At 35.7% G+C, this 24,860-nt stretch overlaps 1 protein-coding gene, 4 long non-coding RNA genes and 1 other non-coding gene across 7 annotated transcripts; 4 read left to right on the top strand and 2 right to left on the bottom strand.

The window, feature by feature from the left end:
- Nucleotides 1–52: 52 nt before the first annotated feature.
- LOC117335498 (prenylcysteine oxidase-like) lies at nt 53–11,360 on the top strand. Its single transcript, XM_033895539.1, has 5 exons — nt 53–168; nt 3,850–4,056; nt 7,655–7,835; nt 9,543–9,751; nt 10,318–11,360. Exons 1-5 carry the CDS (start codon nt 69–71, stop codon nt 11,136–11,138), a joined length of 1,518 nt encoding a protein of 505 aa, XP_033751430.1. The 5' UTR covers nt 53–68; the 3' UTR covers nt 11,139–11,360.
- Nucleotides 11,361–11,481: 121 nt separating this feature from the next.
- Nucleotides 11,482–12,376, bottom strand: LOC117335500. The gene is made up of 2 exons (XR_004534422.1): nt 12,181–12,376; nt 11,482–12,090 (listed from the first exon to the last, which is right to left on the bottom strand). It is a non-coding gene; the product is annotated as an uncharacterized LOC117335500 (long non-coding RNA).
- A 351-nt stretch (nt 12,377–12,727) lies between these two features.
- LOC117335499 lies at nt 12,728–15,911 on the top strand. The gene is made up of 2 exons (XR_004534421.1): nt 12,728–12,934; nt 12,974–15,911. It is a non-coding gene; the product is annotated as an uncharacterized LOC117335499 (long non-coding RNA).
- Nucleotides 15,912–18,390: 2,479 nt separating this feature from the next.
- Nucleotides 18,391–20,682, bottom strand: LOC117335496. The gene is made up of 2 exons (XR_004534418.1): nt 20,293–20,682; nt 18,391–18,743 (listed from the first exon to the last, which is right to left on the bottom strand). It is a non-coding gene; the product is annotated as an uncharacterized LOC117335496 (long non-coding RNA).
- LOC117335497 lies at nt 19,129–20,535 on the top strand. 2 transcript variants are annotated; one of them, XR_004534420.1, is made up of 2 exons: nt 19,129–19,377; nt 19,444–20,535. It is a non-coding gene; the product is annotated as an uncharacterized LOC117335497 (long non-coding RNA). The 2 variants fall into 2 exon arrangements; XR_004534419.1 differs by having other exon boundaries at nt 19,411–20,535.
- A 3,118-nt stretch (nt 20,683–23,800) lies between the features above and the next one.
- On the top strand, nt 23,801–23,873 carry Trnar-ucu. The gene has a single exon. It is a non-coding gene; the product is annotated as a tRNA-Arg (tRNA).
- The last annotated feature ends 987 nt before the right edge of the window (nt 23,874–24,860 follow it).

Genomic DNA, 24,860 nt, shown 5'->3' with positions numbered 1-24,860 from the left:
TCAACGGATCAGATTTATACAAGAAATAATTTAGGAACGAAACTAACGCAGATTAAAAGACATTGAACATGGCGGCCCCCACAACTTTCACGATAGCCTGCATCATAATATGTTTGGTTATTGGACCAAACGTTGAAGCAGAAGAAGAATCGAGACCTCCGCATATTGGTATTCATACTGATTTTCATACGCTGACATAATATTTACTGATTGTTTATATTTCATAACATCGTATTCCTAAGTCGCCGACATATGGTTGACTAGAAGGCTACTGCTGGCAGGGTATCTGACGACGACCATCTATCAGAAATTGTCCGTCCGTCGTCCAGAGCTACGTTATCGCAGCTAATGGCTGACTGACGATATCAGCAGGGCCACCTTATACTTATACATAACTTTATTTATAGATATTTTTGGCTATTTGCAATGTAAGACTAGACATGGTTAGGGCCGTTTTTGTCGATACAAACGGTTGTTGCATGAAATAGTGATGGATCGATTATATGTAATGAGTGACCAGACTTTTGGCCTTGACGTCAAAATCTATGCCTGAATTATTATGTTACAATTAAAAATATGATGTTGTCAACATAAACGAACAGGACCAAGATCACGAGCTATGAATTCCATGAAGACTTACTATCTTTTCTGTACATATGGCCTAAGAAACAGGTTGGGAACTCCAAAAATGATAGAAGTTCATCACGACAAGAACCTTTCACTAGAAGCCATGTCCACATGGGTTCGTTACAAATGATATGATAGATGAGATAGGCTATATATATGTGCGAGTGCGACCCATCTCATATATGATATAATTTGTAAAGAACCCCTGTGCCATGTTGCAGTCTATACAAATGTCGGGTCATAAATCGCCCGACCAGCAGCCTGTTATTTGAAGAAAGTTTCTGTTGATAAATACAGGAAGCCTCAAACGGCTTAATATAATAATTGTTTCTTGAGGTTTCAGTTTAATTTTATGTATGTGAATTGGTTCATACAACTGATCACATGCTGTAATAACAGTGAAGTTATTTTTTCAAATAATTTTCTTGACAAACGGAATGTACAGTCTCAAAAAGACAACTTTATATGGCGCGGGAAGGATGTCATAATTAAATATTTTTGCCTAGGCAAAATTATTTCTGCCTAGGCAAAAATCGAATATTGCTTAGGCAAAAATATTTCAGCCTAGGCAATATTCGATTTCTGCCTAGGCAAAAATATTTAATTATGACATCCGTCCCGCGCCATAACTTTAAAGGAAATTTTTGTAAGCCGCCAAATGAATTATTCTTATTTTCTAGCCAGTATTGTTTTTATCACATTAATGATTATTATATTGCAATATAAAGATACCGGTAGTTCAATCACAGACTTGGTATAAGTCAGTGGTTCAATATACTAGCTTATGAAGGAATATAGATTATATATAATATAGGCCTTTAATTTGTTGATATAGCTTGACAGGATGATTATATTGTAGACGTTCGTTATTTCTATTCATATATTTTGTGAAAATCTTATTGAATTTTTTCAGAATGTACCAGTGCATCCAAACCTGTCATATGTGACCATCTAAAGGAGGCAATAAGAAGGTTACATATGACAGGTAGTCTCTTACCGGGGTAATCCAGTTTCGGGTAACTGGTATATTAAATAGCATTGGGAGGGAATAGTTCACGTCTCAAGGTGAAATATCTTGGCTCCTAGATTGTAACATTCAGCTGCTGAATATCTTTATATATCTTAGTTTTCTTATCTTTTCACAATGTATTCTATATATAAAAAAGGTAGATCAGCAGCCAAACATCCTTCAACATCAATTTTTTTACTTCTTCCCAATAGCCGGGAGACCCACCAATGGCTTATATTGGGTATTTTCAAATTGATATAGAGACCAAATGTGCAAAAAAATTAAAGGACTTCTTATTTTTGGTCTATAGCATTCTGGGAGGATTTACTGTGACCTGCTTTAAAAGTCACAAGAGTCAAACAAATTAAAATCCTTTAATGACTTCTTCTTATTAAGTTTCAAGAAGCCTAGAGACCCAGCAATGGGCCTGTAGCTTTCTGGGATGAAAGGCTATGACCTTTGCCTATGCACTTGTTACATGTAAAGGTTACAAATATGTTTAAAAATTAAGTTTCTATAGAATAACCAAAAGTCTCAGTAACATTAATTAAATAATCTTTAAAATCATGTTATAATTATACAAAACTTGTCTTTATTGTCTTGTTCCTGCTTGATTAACATTAATAGGTGAGCAATCCAGGCCCAATGGGCCTCTTGTTTGTACAACACTTTTCAGACAACAACTTAAACTCATGTATGAGAGCTTCAACGTTGAATATTGTGAATACATGTATAAGGTTTTGTTTTTGTTGTTGTTGATTTTTTTTTTTTTTTTGAAATTTCAATAAATTGAAGAGAGAAACAAATTATTTACATTTACTTTCCTAAAAAATAAAATGATAATTTCCTATTTTTACAATTTTGGAAAATGGGTTTCTCCCTATAACTCAACAAGGCTAGGTAATTTGCGTTTTTTTCCCCTTTTTTTTTGCGAGGGCAATGTATCCAGTAGGTGGTTTGATGATAGGATATATTCATATACATGTATTTACCACTAAATCGGTTTAAACCATTCCCAGTAAGAACTTTGATCTATTTTGCTGGGGAAAAAAAACCCACATTTTAATACCCTATGGAAATTTAAAAAATGAAGATATGTTTGACTTTTTAGGCAACAAAATTTTGGAAAGTTGTGGAAAGCTTACCATACAGTTTGTTTACAACTGATAGCCAGTTTTAGATTATACATAAGCTTCCTGTATCTGTATGACTGATAGGCAATAGATCTCTGCTCTAGTTGTGCCCAAGGCTTTACTGTAATGTTATCAACTACGTGTCAAAGCTTGATCGTATATTAACACTAGGGAACACAGTAGACTACCGCTTAAAGTAGTTAAGACTTCGAACCCAAAAGTCCGAGATTCTATGTGTCTATATACTTGTACTATGCTGTACCATAATCTTAATAATTATATTATGAAAGGTCTATACACAATACATGAATTTAAATTCCATCATCGAGTGAAAATGGAGACAAAATTACCATATACATGTATCTCCATATATTTTTGGAATTTGAATTTATTTTTTTTAGATTGTCCCATAGTATGATATTTCTTTACATCGCATAATAACATTATAATATTTATTTACAAGGCAAAATATCAGATCAAATTGAATAAACAGATTGGTCCATGTTAAAAAATGGACTTTTCTTTAAGGGATTTTTATCAAACTTTATAAAAAGGTCAATTATAAGTTTTCCTTATAATTAGAGGAGATTTTGCTTGAAATTCCAAGGTCAATGTTTAGGCCACAATTTACTTATTTTAGGAAAATAAAAAAAGAATAGCACAAATTTACACCGGAGCTGCCCTGGAATCCATTTCTTAGACACAATTTAGGCCATTTTCGTTTTTGCAGTCCAATTGGTTAGACCACTTGGACTAGTGTCGTTCTTTGTGAAATAAAGACGGACCTGGTGATTTTATATTGTTTTCAGACGAGCCTTGACAAAGACTACCAAGTCCTCTATTAACATTTGCAGGTCCATCAAAATATATGTTTGAAATATTACATATAAAAACTGGCGAACCGCTTTGTCTGCATAAACGAACAGGCCCCTAGAGTTATACACTGTCCGCATAAACGAACAGGCCCCTTCTTCTTCTTTTGTCGTTCAGCCTCCGTCAAAAAATGACGATTACAGCTAATAATAGTAATAATATAATAGTGTTATACACTTGTTATTATTTTTTCTGTTCCACTTACAGCAATTGTTGGTGGTGGTATAGGAGGAACCTCTACAGCTTACTTCATGAGAGAGCAGTTTGGCAGTGAAGCTGTCATAGACGTTTACGAAAAAAACACCATCGGTGGTCGCCTGGCAACTGTCAACATCAACAGCAGAGACTATGAATCTGGAGGCTCCATCATTCACCCAGAAAATCTGTACATGGTCAATTTTACAAAAATTCTAGGTAACTCAAGTGATCTTTTAAATTTTTTGGGATTAACATTATACGATAGTAAATTTGTTGTGGTCTATACATGTATATACATTGTACATACATATGTAATGCATAATTGAAAATTTATGACTGCAAGGCTAGTTGTGTCAGATGAGATAAGTACTGAATGTATTCCATTGTCATTCTTTTTAGGTCATCTGACCCGAAGGGTCAGGATGACCTATAGTCATCATGCTTCGTCCGTCGTCGTGCGCCGTGCGCCGTGCGTTGTGCGCCGTGCGTAAACTTTTCACATTTCAATCTTCTTCTCAAGTTCCACCAGTGGGATTATGCTGAAACTTGCCTGAAATGATCCTGAGATGGTCCTGACCAAGTGTTGTTACTTTTCGGGTCAGTCCGAAATCCAAGATGGCCGCCATAGCCGCCATTTTGAAAACACATTTTAAACTTCTTCTCAAGTTCCACCAGTGCTGTTGGGCTGAAACATGCCAGAAATGATCCTGAGATGATCCCGACCAAGTGTTGTTATTTTTCGGGTCGGTCCGAAATCCAAGATGGCCGCCATAGCCGCCATCTTGAAAAACACATTTTAAACTTCTTCTCAAGTTCCACCAGTGCTATTGAGCTGAAACTTGCCTGAAATGATCCTGATATGATCCCGCCCAAGTGTTGTTATTTTTCGGGTCGGTCCGAAATCCAAGATGGCCGCCATAGCCGCCATCTTGAAAAACACATTTTAAACTTCTTCTCAAGTTCCACCAGTGCTATTGAGCTGAAACTTGCCTGAAATGATCCTGAGATGATCCCCTCCAACTGTTGTTATTTTTCGGGTCGGTCCGAAATCCAAGATGGCCGCCAAAGCCGCCATCTTGAAAAACACATTTTAAACTTCTTCTCAAGTTCCACCAGTGCTATTGAGCTGAAACTTGCCTGAAATGATCCTGATATGATCCCGACCAAGTGTTGTTATTTTTAGGGTCGGTCCGAAATCCAAGATGGCCGCCATAGCCGCCATCTTGAAAAACACATTTTAAACTTCTTCTCAGGTTCCACCAGTGCTGTTGGGCTGAAACTTGCCAGAAATGATCCTGAGATGATCCCGACCAAGTGTTGTTATTTTTCAGGTCGGTTCGAAATCCAAGATGGCCACCATAGCCGCCATCTTGAAAAACACATTTTAAAGTTCTTCTCAAGTTCCACCAGTGCTATTGAGCTGAAACTTGCCTGAAATGATCCTGATATGATCGTGACCAAGTGTTGTTATTTTTCGGGTCGGTCCGAAATCCAAGATGGCCGCCATCTTGAAAAACACATTTTAAACTTCTTCTCAAGTTCCACCAGTGCTATTGAGCTGAAACTTGCCTGAAATGATCCTGAGATGATCCCCACCAAGTGATGTTATTTTTCGGGTCGGTCCAAAATCCAAGATTGCCACCATAACCACCATCTTCAAAAACACATTTTAAACTTCTTCTCAAGTTCCACCAGTGCTGTTGGGCTGAAACTTGCCTGAAATGGTCTTGAGATGATCCCGATCAAGTGTTGTTATTTTTTAGATTGGTCTGAAATGCAAGATGGCCACCATATCTGCCATCTTAAAAAACACATTTTAAACTTCTTCTCCAGTTCCACTGGTGCCATTGAGCTCGAAATTGGTGAGGATGTTAAGGAATGAGTGCCAACAAAGTGTTGTTATTTTTTCGGCCTCGTAAAAACTTTGGCATGGCAGCAATGGTGGCCATTTTGTAACATGATTGCGCAATCATGGTTTTCCTGAACAACACCTATTTCAAACTTCTTCTCAAATTCCACCGGTGGGATTCAGCTCTAACTTACCAGAAATGACCCTTAGATGGTCCAGACCAAGTGTTAGTATTTATTGGGTCGGTCAGATATCCAAGATGGCCACCATGGCCAACAGTGCCACTATATACTTCCTACAGAGAATGCATACTACAATAATATAAGGGTTTTAATTTAGAGTCAGATGACCGTTAAGGCCCCTGGGCCTCTTGTTTCTGTAAAACACCATGTATGAAATGACAGTAGATAGTACATATGCTGCATTGAATGAGATAGATATGATGGTGAGACAAACCTAGCAATGGACGACGGAGTCATGAAGAGGGGTTAAACCTGTAACTTACCACAGACATGAAATCAGAGATACCAACATGGAGTTTACTATGATTTGATAAACTTCAGTTTTCTTGATCTAGATGATGACTTTGAGGACTGTAGGATGGTTTGAGAAATATAGATTATCTACTAAAATATGATACATTCATGGCAATATAATCAGGGAGTTGGGAAGAACAGTGGCTTTGGAACATAAACACTTAAAATTCTCGGTAGTCCATGTGTCCTAAAAATGAAAAAAAATTCTCAATGGCTCATAGAAAATTTGAATTTCTTCTATAGAGAAAAAGCAAATGGCCCATACTTGTTTAGTACATTTGTATTTTCAAAAAGTGGTAAAGAACTCATACCCAGACCTACACTTCCCAGTCTACGTCTCTATCAGAATAGTCTTTAAACTTAGTAATGGTTTTATTTATGAGATTCATGAAACTTGTCCCAAAGTTTCCGTTTCAGCTGGCATGGTGGTCATTTGAAAATTTGCTGACTGGTAAATCATAAATGTCATATGAAATTGAAAATGTTTGATTGATATAAATTCTATATATCTGGGCCCAGTTGTTCAAGACATGATTGTCACACTTCAACAACAATTTTAAATTCTTGATCAATCATTTCTGGTAAAACTAACCCGACAACATTTTATAAAATTCTATAGCACTCTCCTGTCTTTTCCTACCTGCCTATTTTAACCCTTTCACCCCTACTGACCATATTGGACGATGAATGCATGGCAGAGTCCACTTAGGTTTCTTAGGGTTGAAAGGGTTAAGGAATATAAACACACTGATTTTGAAATAAAGGAATCAAGTCATTAAGGTAATCACCTTCATTTTTTATGTATGTATAAGCATGTCATTTTGAAATTGTATGTCACATAATATCGCTCCTCGACCTCTAATGGATGTATAAACCAAATAAGAAGGGTGTGGACTTACAAGCTTTCCAAAACTTACCCCAAAAATCTTTAAAGAGGGTTTTTGTGCCAAAAAAATTAAGTCCATTAAATGGTAAAATGCCAAAAAAAAATCACAATTTTTTTCTGCATGATTTTGCCATAACATCGATCACTCCTAGACATCTAATGAATGCATAAACCAAATTAGAAGGGTGATAGGTGTATACTTTTGGACTTGCCCCCAAAACTTTAAAGTGGGTTTTGGTGCCAAAAAAGTTAAGTCCACGAAATGGTAAAATGCCAAAAAAAAATCACAATTCTTTTCTGCATGATTTTGCCATAACATCATTCCTAGACCTCTAATGAATGTATAAACCAAATTAGAAGGGCATGAGGTGTATACTTTTGGACTTACAAGCTTTCCAAAAACTTACCCCAAAAACTTTAAAGTTTTGGGGTGGGACGACGATGCTGGGGTGACAGCATTAGCTCTCGGTTACTCGTAACCGGTGAGCTAATAAAAATGGCAGGAAATGGATCCTATGTAGACAAATTAATAATTGATTTTAGGTTTGGAGAAACGAGAGAGACCTTCCGGGCAAGTCATGGGCATATTTGATGGTGAGGAAATGAGAATGACAACAAGTCCGTATACTGTGGTCACCTTGGCCAAAATGTTCTGGCGGTATGGTCTGGACATCTACAACCTTCAAAAGTGGGTTAGCAGTGACCTCATGGTCAAGTTTAAAAGGTATTTATTGTTCAAATATTGTTGAAAATAACAGGTACAGATTGTGCTTAAATTGATTTGCACATCCATTTATTTTTATACCCCCGCAACGAAGTTAGGGGGGTATACTGGAATCAGGTTGTCCGTCCGTCTGTCTGTTTGTAGACGCATTTTGTCCGGACAACTCCTTCTAAACCGATGGGCCAATTCCAATGAAACTTCACACAAATATAGAGGACCATGTGTAGATGTGTATGCCACTTTTTTTTTTTCAAAATTATGGTTGCTATGGCAACTTGTCGCTTATAAACACGTTTTCCCGATAAGAACCATAACTTTAAGTTTGTGCAAACAACTCCTCCTAAACCGAAGGGCCGATTTCAATAAAACTTCACACAAATATAGAGGACCATGTGTAGATGTGCATCTCACTTTTTTTCCTCAAAATTATGGTTGCTATGGCAACTGGTCACTATAAACAGGTTTTCCGATAAGAACCATAACTTTATGCTTGTCCGGACAACTCCTCCTAAACCGAAGGGCCAATTTCAATGAAACTTCACACAAATATAGAGGACCATGGGTAGATGTGCATGCCACTGTCTTTTTCTCAAAATTATGGTTGTTATGGCAACTGGTCACTATATTACTGGGTTATCTTAGTTAGCCTCTAATTATCAGTTCTAATTCACCATTGACTCGTGCGGATTGCGGGGGTGTTAGTCAGCCATCCTGGCGACAGTTCTAGTTTCAATTTGAACAGTGTTATGACAGTTATGCCTTTTGGCCTATATATGTTGACAGAATCTAGTCCAACCAACTTTTCAACAGTTTTCATTCACACAAATATACACTGAATATGTGCACATAATTTGATCTGTTATTTTGCCACCTTTTGTCTAAATTAACGTGTTTTGGACAGGATTGGAATGAGGTATGGTGGGGATTGGAGAGAGTGAGTGAGAGGTGGGTTATTATTCAGCAATACTGGGGACAAGTCTAATATTCATTATGTTTTTTATCAAGTCTTTATGTCAAAATTTTATGACATTTTGTGGTATTCAAAAATATATAAAACATATAACAAAACATTCAAACTTATCTTTAAATGTTCATTATATAATCAGGTCCAGTTGTTCACAAAGTTACTGTGATTAATCTAATCACAGTTTAACAACAATTATAAAATCATTTACATACCAGTAAAACTAGCTTGACAATTTTTTTTATGAAAATCTAAATCTGTCCCCTTACAGAATATGATGTCATCAATAGGTGATCAATCTATGATGTCACACGATGAATTGTTGTTACTATGCACTTGAGAATCTAGTCAGTGAAACTGGTTGTGCAAAATGTGACGCCTTGGATAGTCAGTTACTATTTTTTTATATACATTACTTGCATTCTGTCACCTTCAACATTTTTTGATATATATATATATATGGAACAATTTATGATTGACCCTTCATTTGATAGAGACTGAAAATTAATCTGCTTAGAGATAGTTCCTTTTAGGAAATTAATAACTGAAGCTAGGAAGATTCAGGGGCCTAATGCTGATCCCTTAGATTCCCTAAATAAGTCCCTATTTTTAATGGTAAATGGTAAAAATACTCAATTTCAACAGAATCTCTTACTTCAGATATAAATAATCATAAATAATATCATAAAATTGTGCACAATTGTCACTTTACTATAATCCAATTACTTATCTCTGTATTCCAGAATCTACGAAGTACAGGATGCCGGCTATGCATATACAAATGTTCCAGAACTATTGGCCTCTATGGACCCATCCTTCGCTAATTACCTAAAAAAATCAATAATGATGGTAATGAGAGAAGAAGGATTACATGAAGCCCTGATCCATGAGCTTGTGATGGGGGCCATGAGGACAAATTATGGACAGGGCTTGGAGATTCCTGGTTTTGTTGGTAAGGTCACCTCTTGGTCAAGTCAAATACTTTTATTAATCTTTTTTTTTTTTTTTTTTTATAAAATGAAATGGGATGATACCCTATTTGGAGTTCAGAGTAGAAGTACTTACAGGTCTAATACATCTGTGCTTTACAAACACATGGTGACATCTAGTTTACCGACCGGCTAGAGAATTGGCAACCTATTGCTAAGTTGACCTCTAGAAATCTTAACTGTAAACAGTTGTACAGGATGTTAGCTATCTCTGTTTAACTTTATAAACACTGAATGTTTCACACAGTTCAACCAAATCTTCATGTAAAGTAGGACAATATAGTGATTCTATAAAATAAACATGGTTAGTAAATTTATTGATTTTTAATTTCTAAATGGGTGTAAACATGTGAAAAAAATTAAATCCTATTTTGATAATGTTTAAACCTGTTAGTTCTTGTCCCAAATTACTGAAAAATCAATAAATGAATAATTGGCACACCAATCTGTTAAAATTATAATTGGAGTTGTCATCCATGCATATCGCTTCTCTATATTCTTTCTACATGTATCTCTATCTGTTTAACAGGAGCTATATCAATGGCTGGTGTGGAGCCCGGACTGTGGTCTGTCAAGGGAGGTAATAAGGTGATCCCAGAAAATATTGTCAAATATTCCAAAATTAATGTAATTCCTGCTGTGGTTAAAATGGTAGAATTTCTGGAAGATGAACCTTTTCTATATGAAGTTTACTATAAGCAAGATGAAAATGGTGAAGTGAAGACCAAACGATATGACATGGTTGTCATAGCAACGCCTCTTCATGATGGAATTTCAAACATTAAATTTGAGGGATTTCAACAAGATATTCACAACTTTCCCCAGCAATATCACAAAACAGTGGCAACATTTGTACATGGAAAAGTAAACAGTTCTTATTTTGGCATGGAAAAAGCCACCGAAATGCCAAATGAAGTGTTCACATGTAATATGAACTTGTTAATGAATTCATTTGGTCAACATCTTCCAGTAGATTACAGTAGTGCCTCGGACAAAATTCCACCCATTAATGAGGATATTGTTGGTAAAATTTTCTCAAACAGGGAACTCACACAGGAAGAGATAAAACTCTACTTCAGATCCATAGAAGAGGTTCATACTGTTTCATGGATGGCCTATCCAGAATATAATTTTAAGAAAACTGATGATCTACCTCCATTTCTTTTGAATGAGAGATTGTATTATGTAAAGGCAATAGAACTAGCAGCTTCAGCTATGGAAATGGAAGCTCTTGCTGGACGGAACATTGCCCTATTAGCATATAACCACTGGCATGACAAACTCGATAAAATTGATGAGAAGTACGTAGACCCAAGTCAAGTATCTAGTTCAGGGACTGGTGACCTTTAATTGACCAAGTTAAATGTGATAACTAGTTGAACAGGTTAAATGTGATCACTAAGGTTAAGTATAATAACTTATTGACTAGGTTAAATGTGATAACTAGTTGACCAGGCTAGGTATAACAACTAATTTAAAAGGTTGAATATGATAACTAATTGACCAGGTTAAATGTGATGACTAAGGTTAAGTATAATATCTAATTGAGCAGGTTAAATGTGATCACTAAGATTAAATATGATAACTAATTGACCAGCTTAAATGTGATTGTATAATGCACACTTTTTTTCTTCAAAAATTGACAAGTGAAAAATTTGACTGCACACTAATATGCAGATACAAGCCTTTTTTGCTAATCGGATGCATGGATGTCATGAATGTTATAGGGCTATTAGAGATTGGCTGTCATTGTTTCCTTTGATGACAGGATTATAATTTTATGCTTGAACATGTGTGAGTGCACGCTATATGCATTAATTATAGAAACTACTTTACTGGATACATGATGTAATTTATTGACCAGGTAAGTAAGTTACAACTTGTTATTAAATTGACCAGGTTAGGTAAGATAGCTTATTGACTACGTTAGCCTGGTTTGGTATAAAATCTGATTTACCAGGCTAAGCATGATAACAGTAATTAACAAGATAACTGTGACTTAAATCTTATCAGGAGAAATACTATTGTTGTAATGATGTAAAGTAGGATACTGACGTACTGTCATGTATTCTAGGTATAACAATCTTGTAAGGCTAGGTATGTCAAAGTGTCCTTTGTTAGGTAACAAACTTTCCTTTGTCATATTAGGTCTGACAAACTACCAGGTGAGGCACAGTCAGGCAAATGTAAACCTTAGAATTAGGTACACATAATCTGTTTGGATAGCTAATTAATTTATAATGACTGTAATTTATCAGTAAAAAGCCTGGAAGATTATAATCTAGTAGATGAGCTACAGGACCTAATGAAATAGGAGGATTATAATCTAGTAGATGAGCTACAGGACCTAATGAAATAGGAAGATTATAATCTAGTAGATGAGCTACAGGACCTAATGAAATAGGAGGAATACATATACGAAAATCTAGAATTATTGAAATGGTTTATCATAGGTAATACCAGATAATGTACTGTTCTAGGTAAATGCCAGTTGATCAAGTTCATTATCTACAAGAGATCAGAAGTATAGAGGTTTGGTACGTGTCTGTATTAGTTAGTCATGTCACTGGAAGGAACAGTACATTATATTCAGGGAGGCACTATTTATACCATCACTATGAAATGGTCAGGATCATTTACTGTAGCATTAAATTTCTATCTCTCCATCTCCAAAGAGAGTTTCTTAAAGAAACATTCGGAGGGGACTAAAATCAGTTTAGCTCCATTTCCATCACTATAGAAGTGGAGGATTATATAAGTATATACTAGTTATAATTTTGTTTTTTTCTCTTCTTTTGAGTTTGGGACCACCTTGGATTTTGACGATTGTCCTGTCAAACTCAGGATTATTAACTGCATAATCATAAAAAAAAGTATTTCAAATCCAAGAAATAAAATGCAAAATATTCTAGCTACGGCATAGTGTAGATTTTTTTGTCATTAAAGCTTGTCTAAACATTATGTGTGGTTTATTGTCAATCAAAATACTCCAGATTTTTGTTAAGGTAGAAGGTTATTGAAGAAATGACTGATATATTATATGTTTGCTGTTTGTGTAAATAATATTTTGTATAAATAATTTATGAAATATGCATAAGGTTAAAGGTTCCTTTCTGTCAAATCAACACTAATACCTAATATGAATAGTAATGATATACAATGTATACACAACCAACAAAATGTAGGTAAGATACATTGTGTAGGCTTTTCTTTTTGTGGTTGTACAAATCAATTATCTTTGTGATAGGGACAGAGATAAATTATTATTGTCATCAGTGGAATAGTTAGCTAAAGATCTCAAGTATACAATGATATTGTGTAGAGATCTTTGTTCCTTGTAAATTTGTTGTGAATTGTTCTTGGTCAGTTTGTGGATGCCAGATACATGTATAGTTACGGCTGGTGATACAAGTTTAACAATGACTAATCAAAATGCTGTTTTCTATCCACTGTACATCACATTGTTTGTATACATCAGTACTATTATATAAGTACATGTATATACATTGGTATCATTGTTGCAAGAAAATCATTCACAAACAATTTTTCTATTGAATAATGGTTCTATTGATGTCAGAGTAAATTAGTGTATTGTCAACATATTGGTATACTACTGTATTTGTTAGGCATATATTAATGTCCAATTTTGTGGTGTTTTCCAATGTAAATAGAAAATTTTGTTAATATTTCTTCTTTAATTAATTTATTTTCTCTCACATGACACATCATGTGACACCCATCACATGACTTTGCATGGCACCCATCATAAAATATAGTACATCATATGACACATCATTTTACATAAAACATCACATGATCGCCACCACATGGCACATCACATGACATACAACATACATCACATGACACATACCACATGTGCCCCACATTACATGGTACCCATCATATGTCTTCCATCACATGACACATCACATGACAAAGAGTCACATGACATATATGAACTTAAGCTCATAACAAGATCAATTGTAATCTGTGGCAATCAGTAATATACCACACAATCATCCACTGTATATTGTACCACCAGTTTCCATGGTTACAGCAGAACAGTAAATACATCAATTGTATGTTGTACCACCAGTTTCCATGGTAGAACAGTAAATATAGCCACTGTATATTGTACCACCACAGTTTCCATGGTAGAACAGTAAATACAGCCACTGTATATTGTACCACCACAGTTTCCATGGTAGAACAGTAAATATAGCCACTGTGTATTGTACAACCGCAGTTACCATGGTAGAACAGTAAATATAGCCACTGTATGTTGTACCATCACAGTTACCATGGTAGAACAGTGAATACAACCACTGTATATTGTACCACCACAGTTTCCATTGTAGAACAGTAAATACCAACCATTGTATATTGTACCACCACAGTTTCCATGGTAGAACAGTAAATACAACCACTGTATATTGTACCACCAGTTTCCATGGTTACAGCAGAACAGTAAATATATCAATTGTATGTTGTACCACCAGTTTCCATGGTAGAACAGTAAATATAGCCACTGTATATTGTACCACCACAGTTTCCATGGTAGAACAGTAAATACAGCCACTGTATATTGTACCACCACAGTTTCCATGGTAGAACAGTAAATACAGCCACTGTATATTGTACCACCACAGTTTCCATGGTAGAACAGTGAAAACAGCCACTGTATATTGTACCACCACAGTTATCATGGTAGAACAGTGAATACAACCACTGTATATTGTACCACCACAGTTTCCATGGTAGAACAGTAAATACAGCCATTGTATATTGTACCACCACAGTTTCCATGGTAGAACAGTAAAAACAGCCATTGTATATTGTACCACCACAGTTTCCATGGTAGAACAGTAAAAACAGCCACTATATTGTACCACCACAGTTTCCATGGTAGAACAGTGAATACAGCCATTGTATATTGTACCACCACAGTTACCATGGTAGAACAGTGAATACAACCACTGTATATTGTACCACCACAGTTACCATGGTAGAACAGTGAATACAGCCATTGTATATTGTACCACCACAGTTACCATGGTAGAACAGTAAATACAACCACTGTATATTGTACCACCACAGTTTCCATGGTAGAACAGTGAATATAGCCACTGTATATTGTACCACCACAGTTTCCATGGTAGAACAGTAAATACATCCATTGTATATATTGTACCACCACAGTTTCCATGGTAGAACAGTAAATACATCCACTGTATATTGTACCACCAGTTTCCATGGTAGAACAGTGAATACAGCCACTGTATTTTGTACCATCACAGTTACCATGGTAGAACAGTAAATACATCCACTGTATATTTTACCACCAGTTTCCATGGTAGAACAGTAAATACAACCATTGTATATTGTACCACCACAGTTTCCATGGTAGAACAGTGAATACAATCACTGTATTTTGTACCACCACAGTTTCCATGGTAGAACAGTAAATACATCCATTGTATATATTGTACCACCACAGTTACCATGGTAGAACAGTAAATACAACCACTGTATATTGTACCACCACAGTTACCATGGTAGAACAGTGAATACAACCACTGTATATTGTACGTATGTAATTTGATTAAACTAATTGACAGGTCCAGATATTCAAACATATTTTAGAGATGGAATTCTTGATTCAAATCACTTCTGATCAATAAGAAAAGAATTTGAAATTTACAAAAAGGTATACGATTGTGAGAACTATTTATTAGTTGAAGAAAGCAAACATGTAAGGGAATATTAAACATTGGATAGAAAAAAGTTGTAGACTGACAATATTTGGAAGATAAAGGGGTATCAAACTGAAAATTATTTAATGAATCATGGAGAATATGATTTTATTTGTACGATGAGACATGTCACAGGAACAATCACATGATGTACAATGTTAAATATTGTTACGGTTTATTTAAGTTGGGACCAGGCATTATTTTGTCATTTTTGTCACCTTTGACATTTTTTTGTTGTAAAAATAGTATTTTTATTAGTCATACATTGTTACCAATTGATTTTGTCTGGTGCTTGTGATTTATGTATGTAGGTCGTCCATATGGTGCATGTTTACACAATGATAAATAAATTTATTTTGGATTATTTAAATGATTAGTTTTTGTAAATACTGGTGAGTCAGCAGACAGAGTATTGTGTACTACACCAGACTGCTTCTCACAGCAGTCACAACAAGTCAAGGACTCATGAGTCATTTCAAAAATATAAAAGAAAAATTTAAGCTGACATTTAAAAATAGGGAATCTTACATTAGTGGCTACATCGTATCATATGGGATATCAAATTATTGAACAAGTTTAATAAATTCCACATGACAGTCACGAATGTAAGATTCCATTTAGCCCATAACTCATTTTTGAGAATGCTCATGAAAACTCCAATGAGAATATAAGTCAAAACTTGAATTAATTTATCCCTGCACTCCGGTTGTATGGGAAATTGCCAGAAGATCAGATGGAGGCAAAAATGCTGTACCTATGCTCGAAAATGAGATTTTCAAACCAAATGTTATCTTGAAAAGTTGCCATGGAAACAAGAAAATTTGATGTTGCCAACAGCACGATGCACCACTATAAAGGCACTTCCCTCTCTGATATGTTGTAAAATTTTGAAAAGAACGGTTTTCAAGGTGCAGCCCGGAAAAGCTCACAAAAAGTATACAAAATTTGGCATTTCAGACTAGAATCTACAGTGTGTTGTGAGGAACATTTTGGGTTCTGTCCCCTAGCCGAGACATACCAGAGTCTTTAAAAATGGTAGTTGCTACTCCTGCTTAGCGCTCAGCATATTTGGAGTGGAACGACTGGTTCGCCCGTTGTCAGTATAATGTGACCGGGTGGGGTGTGATGCTGGGTGTCTTCGGCAGTATGCTTCAGTGAGGTAGCACTATAAATCGGCAAAAGTTCCGGCCTATCACAAGGAGACTTAACACTAACATACCGCAGCCTCCCAAAACACACATACGCACTCACCACACGCATGCATGTCGCACGCACGGGAGGCCGTCCTTAAATGACCTTAGCTGTTAATAGGACGTTAAACAAAATAAGCCAAACTAAACCAATTGGTTTCCCTGTTTATAAAGAAAAGACATTATGTAGACAAATTTGAAAGATTAACTTTTGTATTTATATTTGTTTCCATGGTAACAGATAATTATCGAAACTGAATTAATAGAGCGTAGCGGGTATCCGACGATGTAGGTTGATAGGTGTACAAAGTTTGTACAGATCAGTTGAATGGTTTTTGACATGTAGTCCGGAAAATCTGGGAAATAGTACATGTGGTATACCATATACTGTATTTGATTCCACGATAACAGAGAAATCATATTAAAAAAAATGAAATCTCACCAATAGCAAATGCAGCACTAGCCACCTTGGTTAATTTATTGAAGATGATTGTGTGTGTAACACTTACCCTCCGGAACGTATCCTTGTCTCAGTGTTAAATGTTTCTGCTATATATCTATATAAATATATCGTGACGTGTGGCTGTGATCCGTCTTTCCAGAATAGCTGTGACAGAAGTCTATTAGACATGGTCATCCCTGTGCAATGAAAGGTGTTGCCCGACTGGTAATAGATTTGAAAGCACAGATGAAAGGATGCAAACCGCATCTATCACGGAACATTCCTGGAATACGTGAAGACCAAAGCGGGAATGTTACGGTGGATTTTATAAATAAAATCTAAGTGTAAGTTAAAGGTTCCAGCTTTATTTTGCACAGAGCAGCGTAGTCAGGACCTAGCGGAACATAGCAATTTCAAATAAATCCTAGAAAAAAGAAGTTTGTTTTATAAAGATCTGGATAATTTACTTACTCAAAACTGTGCTACACTAACCTTAAAAGAGGGTATGATTTCTTTCAAAATAAATCCGACTTGTAATTTCCGCTCCATTACAGGATCGGACGTCTTAATTTTAGTTATATTGTCTTGTCTGCTAGTATCAACACTTTGTACGCAGCACACAGAGACATTTCCTATACTTATGTGAATCCATAACTGTGTCGTTTGCAAGAAAACGTTCCTAATCATTCATTAGCTAAGGTTCGGTGAGCTTATGTCATGGCGCAGCGTCCGTCGTCCGTCAACATTTGCTTCAAATCGCTACTAGTCAAAAAGTTCTTATTGGATTTTGACCAAATTTGGCCAGAAACATCCTTGGCGGGATCAGATTTTGCATAAATGGTGACTCTGATCCCTAAGGGGCCGGAGGGGGTAGATAAACAAAACAATCAAACAAGCATGTGTTTCTTCACGGGTAGATAAACACGTATGTGCAAACAAGTATGTGTTTCTTCACGGGTAGATAAACACAACAAGCAAACAAGTATACATGTGTTTCTTCAAGGGTCGGTAAACACAACAAGCTAACCAGTATCAGAGACCTATATACTTTAATATAGGTCTCTGCCAGTATGTGTTTCTTCACGGGTAGATAGACACAACAAGCAAACAAGTATGTGTTTCTATCCATCATACAAGCTGCAGTTCTGTGTTACAAAATATACAAAGTATTGTCATCGGTAGTCACTAATAAAATGTATAGAAAAACGAAGACACAATTCCGATGGCAATCGTTTTATTATCAACTCTTTTGTAAAAATGTAAATTATACAAAATACAAAACTCTTTATTTACATGGCCAAATCGTGTGCACCTTAACTGACCATTCAAACACAAACGTGAACTTCCTCTAATTGTCTAAATGACATTTCTTCTTTCTCATTGTTCATTTTTCACCTTTCCTGTCCAGTATCAAACGACTTTGTTGCCTCAGTTAACTTTCACCGTCGTTTTGATTGGTTGTTTTTTCTCCCTCAGTGATTGGTCATTTCATCTGTCAGTGTTTCGCCATTGGTCAGGAGTCTCAGATCCTTCATCATTCCGTCGGTCAGTATCCATTGAGAAAACCCGTCTGTAGAAATACAAATGGCGGTTATAGATTTGTACCACGTATGGGGAAAGTGATATTATTTACAAGAGTTCCATTATTAAAATAATTATTTAACAATATCGCCAGGCCCCTGTTCTTCGTAAAACATTGGGGGAAAGGTAGAAGCATTGTTAATTGAGAAATACCACTTAGCGGAAGGGTCGAGAGATACCACTGAATGGGGAAAAACAACAACAATTTGTTCTTCAGGAAGTTCCAATGACCAGGCAAAATAGTCTATATTATCTTTCCCAAAGTTAACAATAGAGGAATTAGTCATTTAAGCTTTTAGCTTGTTTTCCAATTCCATTGTATTTGTATAATAAATATGTAGTGTGTAGACGGTGAAGACAGATAAACTAAGACAGATAAACTACTGTTTAAACTAACAAGTGGAGATTTTATATTAAAACAGTATCGTGAATTATCATGTCGGTGATGAATTAATAGGGTTTAAGTTAGAATTAGTCTTTACCAATACAAACACGTCCTGATTAATAATGGAAATTAATACAATATAACTGTTGAAATTGATTGATGAGAGAACATCTGTATCATAGACAATAGTGTAGGTATTGTTTACTCCTAAGTTATATACATGTAGACAATAGTGTAGGTATTGTTTACTAAGTTATAGACAATAGTGTAGGTATTGTTTACTAAGTTATAGACAATAGTGTAGGTATTGTTTACTCCTAAGTTATATAGATAATGGAGCGACTGTTCGAGGTCACCTAAAGTACTCGCGTGTTTTTCTCCACGGTTGATTACTATTACAGTTCATTGCTCTGAGTGTAAGGGGGTAAACTCGATCACGTGGCGGACCCAAGGCCACAGAGCACGCGGTCGTCTCTCGCGCCTGGACTTGTGAGGGCTGTTTTTATGGTTTTCAGTGTAACGGTTTATTTGTAATTAACGTAAGATACTGAGATTTATCTTAAAATGTACAGAACCTACAGAATGTATATACCTATAGGTGTTACGCCCAATCAGTACAAGTATGTAAACAAGGTACAACTATATTACCAAGCATGTAGATTTAGTTATCAACAGTTTTATTGCTAAGATTGATTTAGATTAATTTTACTCAATATAGAACTGCTATTACAGCTAACATCATTTGTCACATACTTATACGATAAAGGTAGGCCTACATGTTTTATACCTTCTAAAAAGCATGTTACATGAGCAGATCAGATTGTTTGTCACCCAAGTTTTGTCATTTGAGAACGGCTGTAATTATTTATCGTAAATCTTCCCACGTGTTGAATTTGTCCTGAAAACATGATTTACGTTTTGCTAGTTTAATTTTGACAATTAATCTTGTTGTGAATGGAATGAATATATTTAAAAGACTTTGGGTCAAGAATGAAAAAGTAACACAAATATCCCAATAATGGCAAGCAGTAAACCAGAGCAGAGATCTAGATCTCTGACCAGGGGGATAAAATTGAAGATATTGAAAAACAAAACAAAAACCAATAAGATGTACGTTTGTTATACAAGTTATATAATATACATGTATACTCACATCTGGACTGCGGCAAATCAGGTCTGTGATCTCTGCTTCTGTTTGTTGTTGACCAGTTTCTGGACGGCCTTTCGGGTGTGTCCGGTGGGGTCGTGTACGTTCGTATGGAGACTGGCCTCTCGCTTACTCCGGCCCTTACCGCTATGACTATAATGGATGTACTTGTGTTGTTCAACACTATACATGTCAATATCGTCCAAGTAATTAGCTACAAAATAGTCAGACATTTCGACCACGAACTTTTAAAACAAAATCCAAAATCAAGCAATTCTTATACAATAAGTAAACCCTAGTTGTAGGTTAGATTGGTTTCCACACACGTGAGCTCCTCGTTGTGGTCAGGCGGTATAGCGTTAGTTCGATGATCCTCTGTTTATATACAGTTTTAAGCCCCCGGTGAGTCATGTGATCTACGATATTTGTAAACAGTAGTCTGGTGATGTAAACTTTAAAAATAGATCGCCACGCCAGCGTGGTAACGAACACATGGCACATTGACTGTGTCAGCTTTTTAATGGAAATGGTTCTGTGGAAGTCTTTAATCAAAGCTTCACAACGGTTTAACTTTAAACTTGTATAGTTCTAATGGAGTATTAGGATTATATTATCAACGTTTACATACGGATTTATGTTGACTTCGTTTCGAAACATCTTAATACTACATAACAATTTTACATTTAAAACTAACAAATCATTTGAATGACGTTAAGTAAACTTTCTCTAGCTCCGCCCCTTAAAATGATGTCATAAGACGGAAACGTCACTTATTGAAATATGAAAACAAAAACATCTAATTACTATGCAGACGATGTGTTCCAAGATTATTCAATTTAATTGTGCAATTTCCTTGTCGTGTCGCAAGAAAATCAAGTTCAGATGAATTATATCTTTAATATAATGTACTGTCGTACCATATGGCGAGTCAATTGAGATGAGTCTCGGGTTTGACCTACAATGTACCTACACACTTGTTTAGGCTACAGACTGACGCAATCACCTGACATGACCTAGCTTACGTATGTTGTGTTTACGTGTAGGAAATGGAATGTAGGTTATAAATAAGGCCCATGTTGGTATCTCACAGTGAAAATAATAGATTTTCATGTGTCAGCAAAAATATATTTCAAGGTATCCCTATATCAATTTTTATATTTCATAAAGATCGTCCGATATATGAGATCTCCTTCAGCTAATCAGCTAATGTATAATACAATATCTTACTGTATCAGCTAATGTGTAAAACAATATCCTCTCATATCAGCTATATAATGTTTAATACAATATCTTACTGTATAAGCAAAAATGTATGATAAATATCTTCCTGTATCAGTAAGTGTATGATAATATATTTAATGCCGATGTGTACGCAAAATATAGATAAGTTATCAATAATATATATCAAATGGAAAGATATGCTCCTTTTGATATGTCATAACTAGCTAAAATAAAAAGCTAGTTATGGAAATATGTGGTACTTGCAGAGAAATACATAATCATGTAAAAAACAAAAAGCGAGATGACACGTGCAGAAATGTAACGAAGATGCATGTACTTCCTTCACTATATGATATTATTCATGAACATAAAATCTAAAACAGTTCTATTTCTTCACTCCGTGATGCTTCATCGCCTCGTAACAATGTAATAGTATCGGGTCATCGTTATAAATCGTAATAACCACAGGGATCACAGGGACCACAGGGACCACAGGGACCATAGGGATCACAGGACCACAGGGACCATAGGGACCACAGGGACCACAGGGACCATAGGGATCACAGGACCACAGGAACCACAGGGACCATAGGGATCACAGGACCACAGGGACCATAGGGATCTGGATATTTATTACAGTCTATGTACATGTGTAACTGGATCTTCTATAGTGTGTATAGCACATTTTCAAATGTTCAGACCGAGGTAGCCCGAGTTTCCTCTGGCCCTGACACCATGCCTACACCAGACATGGTGTCACGGCCTGAGGAAACTCGGGCTAAGACCGTGGGTGTCATTTTTTCCCGAATTCCGAATTTAATCTAGTCCCCCTCCCCCACACACACAAAGCTGAAAACATGCTATACACAGTAGGGAAGGCCAAATTACATTCAAACTGTAAAAAACAAATCATTATCCTGTGGTTATTTATCACAGTGCGAGAACCACAACACAGAATTATTTTGTCGTCGCCGTCCTAACTTCCTGTATAAATATTTTTAATGGATTTATTTTCAAAGACTAATTTGGCAAGTATGGTCAAATATTTTGTAGCTAGGATCAAAGATATATTAATATTCGCATTAAAGACGATGGTATGTATGTATGTATATCGATATTTGTATGACGGGCAGACATTTTGCGTGAATAAAATGAAGAATGTTAATTAGTACATACATGTATAACGTGCTGACATCTAGCGACAGGATACCGTTTCAATATAATGTTATGAAATTCACATCGTATTCAAAAGTTAAATTTGTTATTGTAATAAAGGAAATAAATAATTGAGCCAATCATGCTAAACGTCATTCAAAATATATCAAACTTAACACGCAGAAAAAAATATGAAATTATGAGTGCACAAGTATTTATCGTAAATATACTGTATAAGTAATGACATTATAGACATATTTCAAAAATATATATTCTGTCACCTGAGTTGTTGGGCCGGTAAGGAGTTGCCGCATGGTTGGCAGGTCGCTACCGAGTCCTTTGAGTTGTTGCAAGTGTTTGTACTTTTTATTTGAATGTGAATTTTATTCAGATATACTAAGATATGTTTTTACGGTAGACCGAACAGTGAACAAAAACTGATTGTTTTGATGAATGAATGTAACTCGCAATATCTTTTAGCTAAGACAATTCATAAAATCTATCGAAGAATGAACTTTTAATACATAAATATATTTCAACTTAGTTGGATGTATTTTTATTTCTACGAGTGTCTCATAAGCCTTCTTAGGCTTAGGTGTCAATTTTAATAATTCTTTATGTAAAATTGACATGCGACACTTTAAAACGTATTGTAATGTTTTTACACTGGAAAAACATATTTACTACTGATATAGAAAGACGCAGACAAGTAAATTTCTTCCAGTAGTTTACCGAGTGCTGGATAACAAAAACGTCGTCATCAAACCCCTGTGAAGCTTCTATATAATATGACCTTTCGTACAATGAGTATATGTATGTGAACTATTTACACAAAGACTGATATAAACACATGAATTATCACGAACAGGCCTAGACTATAATTTAAAACATAACCTTTCAATATGCGGTCATGTAAATGTGACAAATTGGATATATTACGCCTGTGAAATAAACTAATTTCTGACTGGCGATGAGTCTATAAGTTGTCTTTAAATGTCAGTTAAAACGCTGAAATAGAACGACAACTTGTCTTGGTGCCATTGTATTTAAATTAAATTAATTACAATTATCCATTAATAAATAGGCGATTTAATCCTAGAACTTACAAGGACATGAAGCCTTTAATACGGTTTCATCAGTCCCCGTAGCGCAGTGGATAGCGCGCCGGACTTCTAATCCGGAGGTCGTGGGTTCGAATCCCACCGGGGATGTTACTTTTTATTGCTGAAAAATAATACGGTATATTTTACATTACTATCTACATTGAACATGTAAGTTCAATGTTCCTACCCCCAACACCAGACATTTCAGATCCGTATACAAGGGTGCGGTAGATAGACAGCAGAGCAAATTATTTCTCCATATTTTTTAAATAAACGTATTGTTCCCAAAGACCAAGAGCCAGACTTGGATGGATCATATAAAGGTTCCTGGGATGGGGAGACATATAAATGACTGGTATTTGATTTAAAACTTAGCGTCATTATCTACGAATCATAATCATATAATTAGAAAATAAAAAAACGAAATATTCATCCATTTGACCGACAAAGACCCTCAGTGTCTTGAAAAGTGACGTAATTTGTGGATTGTAGCGTTTACGTGCTTCCTTAGTATATGGGCCGAAGGATGACAATTCCTTTAATTGCTACAGAGATCAAAACCAATGACCATGACAATAAAAAATAGTAACAGTAATTTTGTATAGTTTTCCGTGGGCTGTATGAAAAAAGTCCGACAAGAATGACCTGTCGCGTTGACCTTTTCGTGGAATATTCAAAGTAGGCGACGCTATTTCTGGATATGTCAACAATGTTAATCGATGTTTCGGTGCATCGAATACATAACGCACATGTACACGTTTGATTCGAACCCGTCACACTGTCACCAGTACAGCTTAGCCCACACGACTGATTCGTCAATGTGAACATCTTTAAACTGTTACATACAAACACGACGTATACAATCAGAGACATATATACAGTATATATGTCTCTGATACAATACACCTATTTCTCTGCATGATTATCAACTCGTCTGATCAATATGCTAATCAAAGTTCAATACAACATTTCATTCTGATCGGACTACAACACTGGCAGTCTGATTAACTATATGTCGACTGCATGTATAAACCGATTCTGAGGAGAGCTCAACGATGCAACCGCTTTCTGCTTTTCAACAATCTTTATAGGGTC

Source organism: Pecten maximus, chromosome 10, assembly GCF_902652985.1.
Source record: "Pecten maximus chromosome 10, xPecMax1.1, whole genome shotgun sequence".
NCBI lineage: Eukaryota > Metazoa > Mollusca > Bivalvia > Pectinida > Pectinidae > Pecten > Pecten maximus.
The sequence above is the reverse complement of the archived record's forward strand: the minus strand, read 5'-3'. Positions and strand labels throughout refer to the sequence as shown.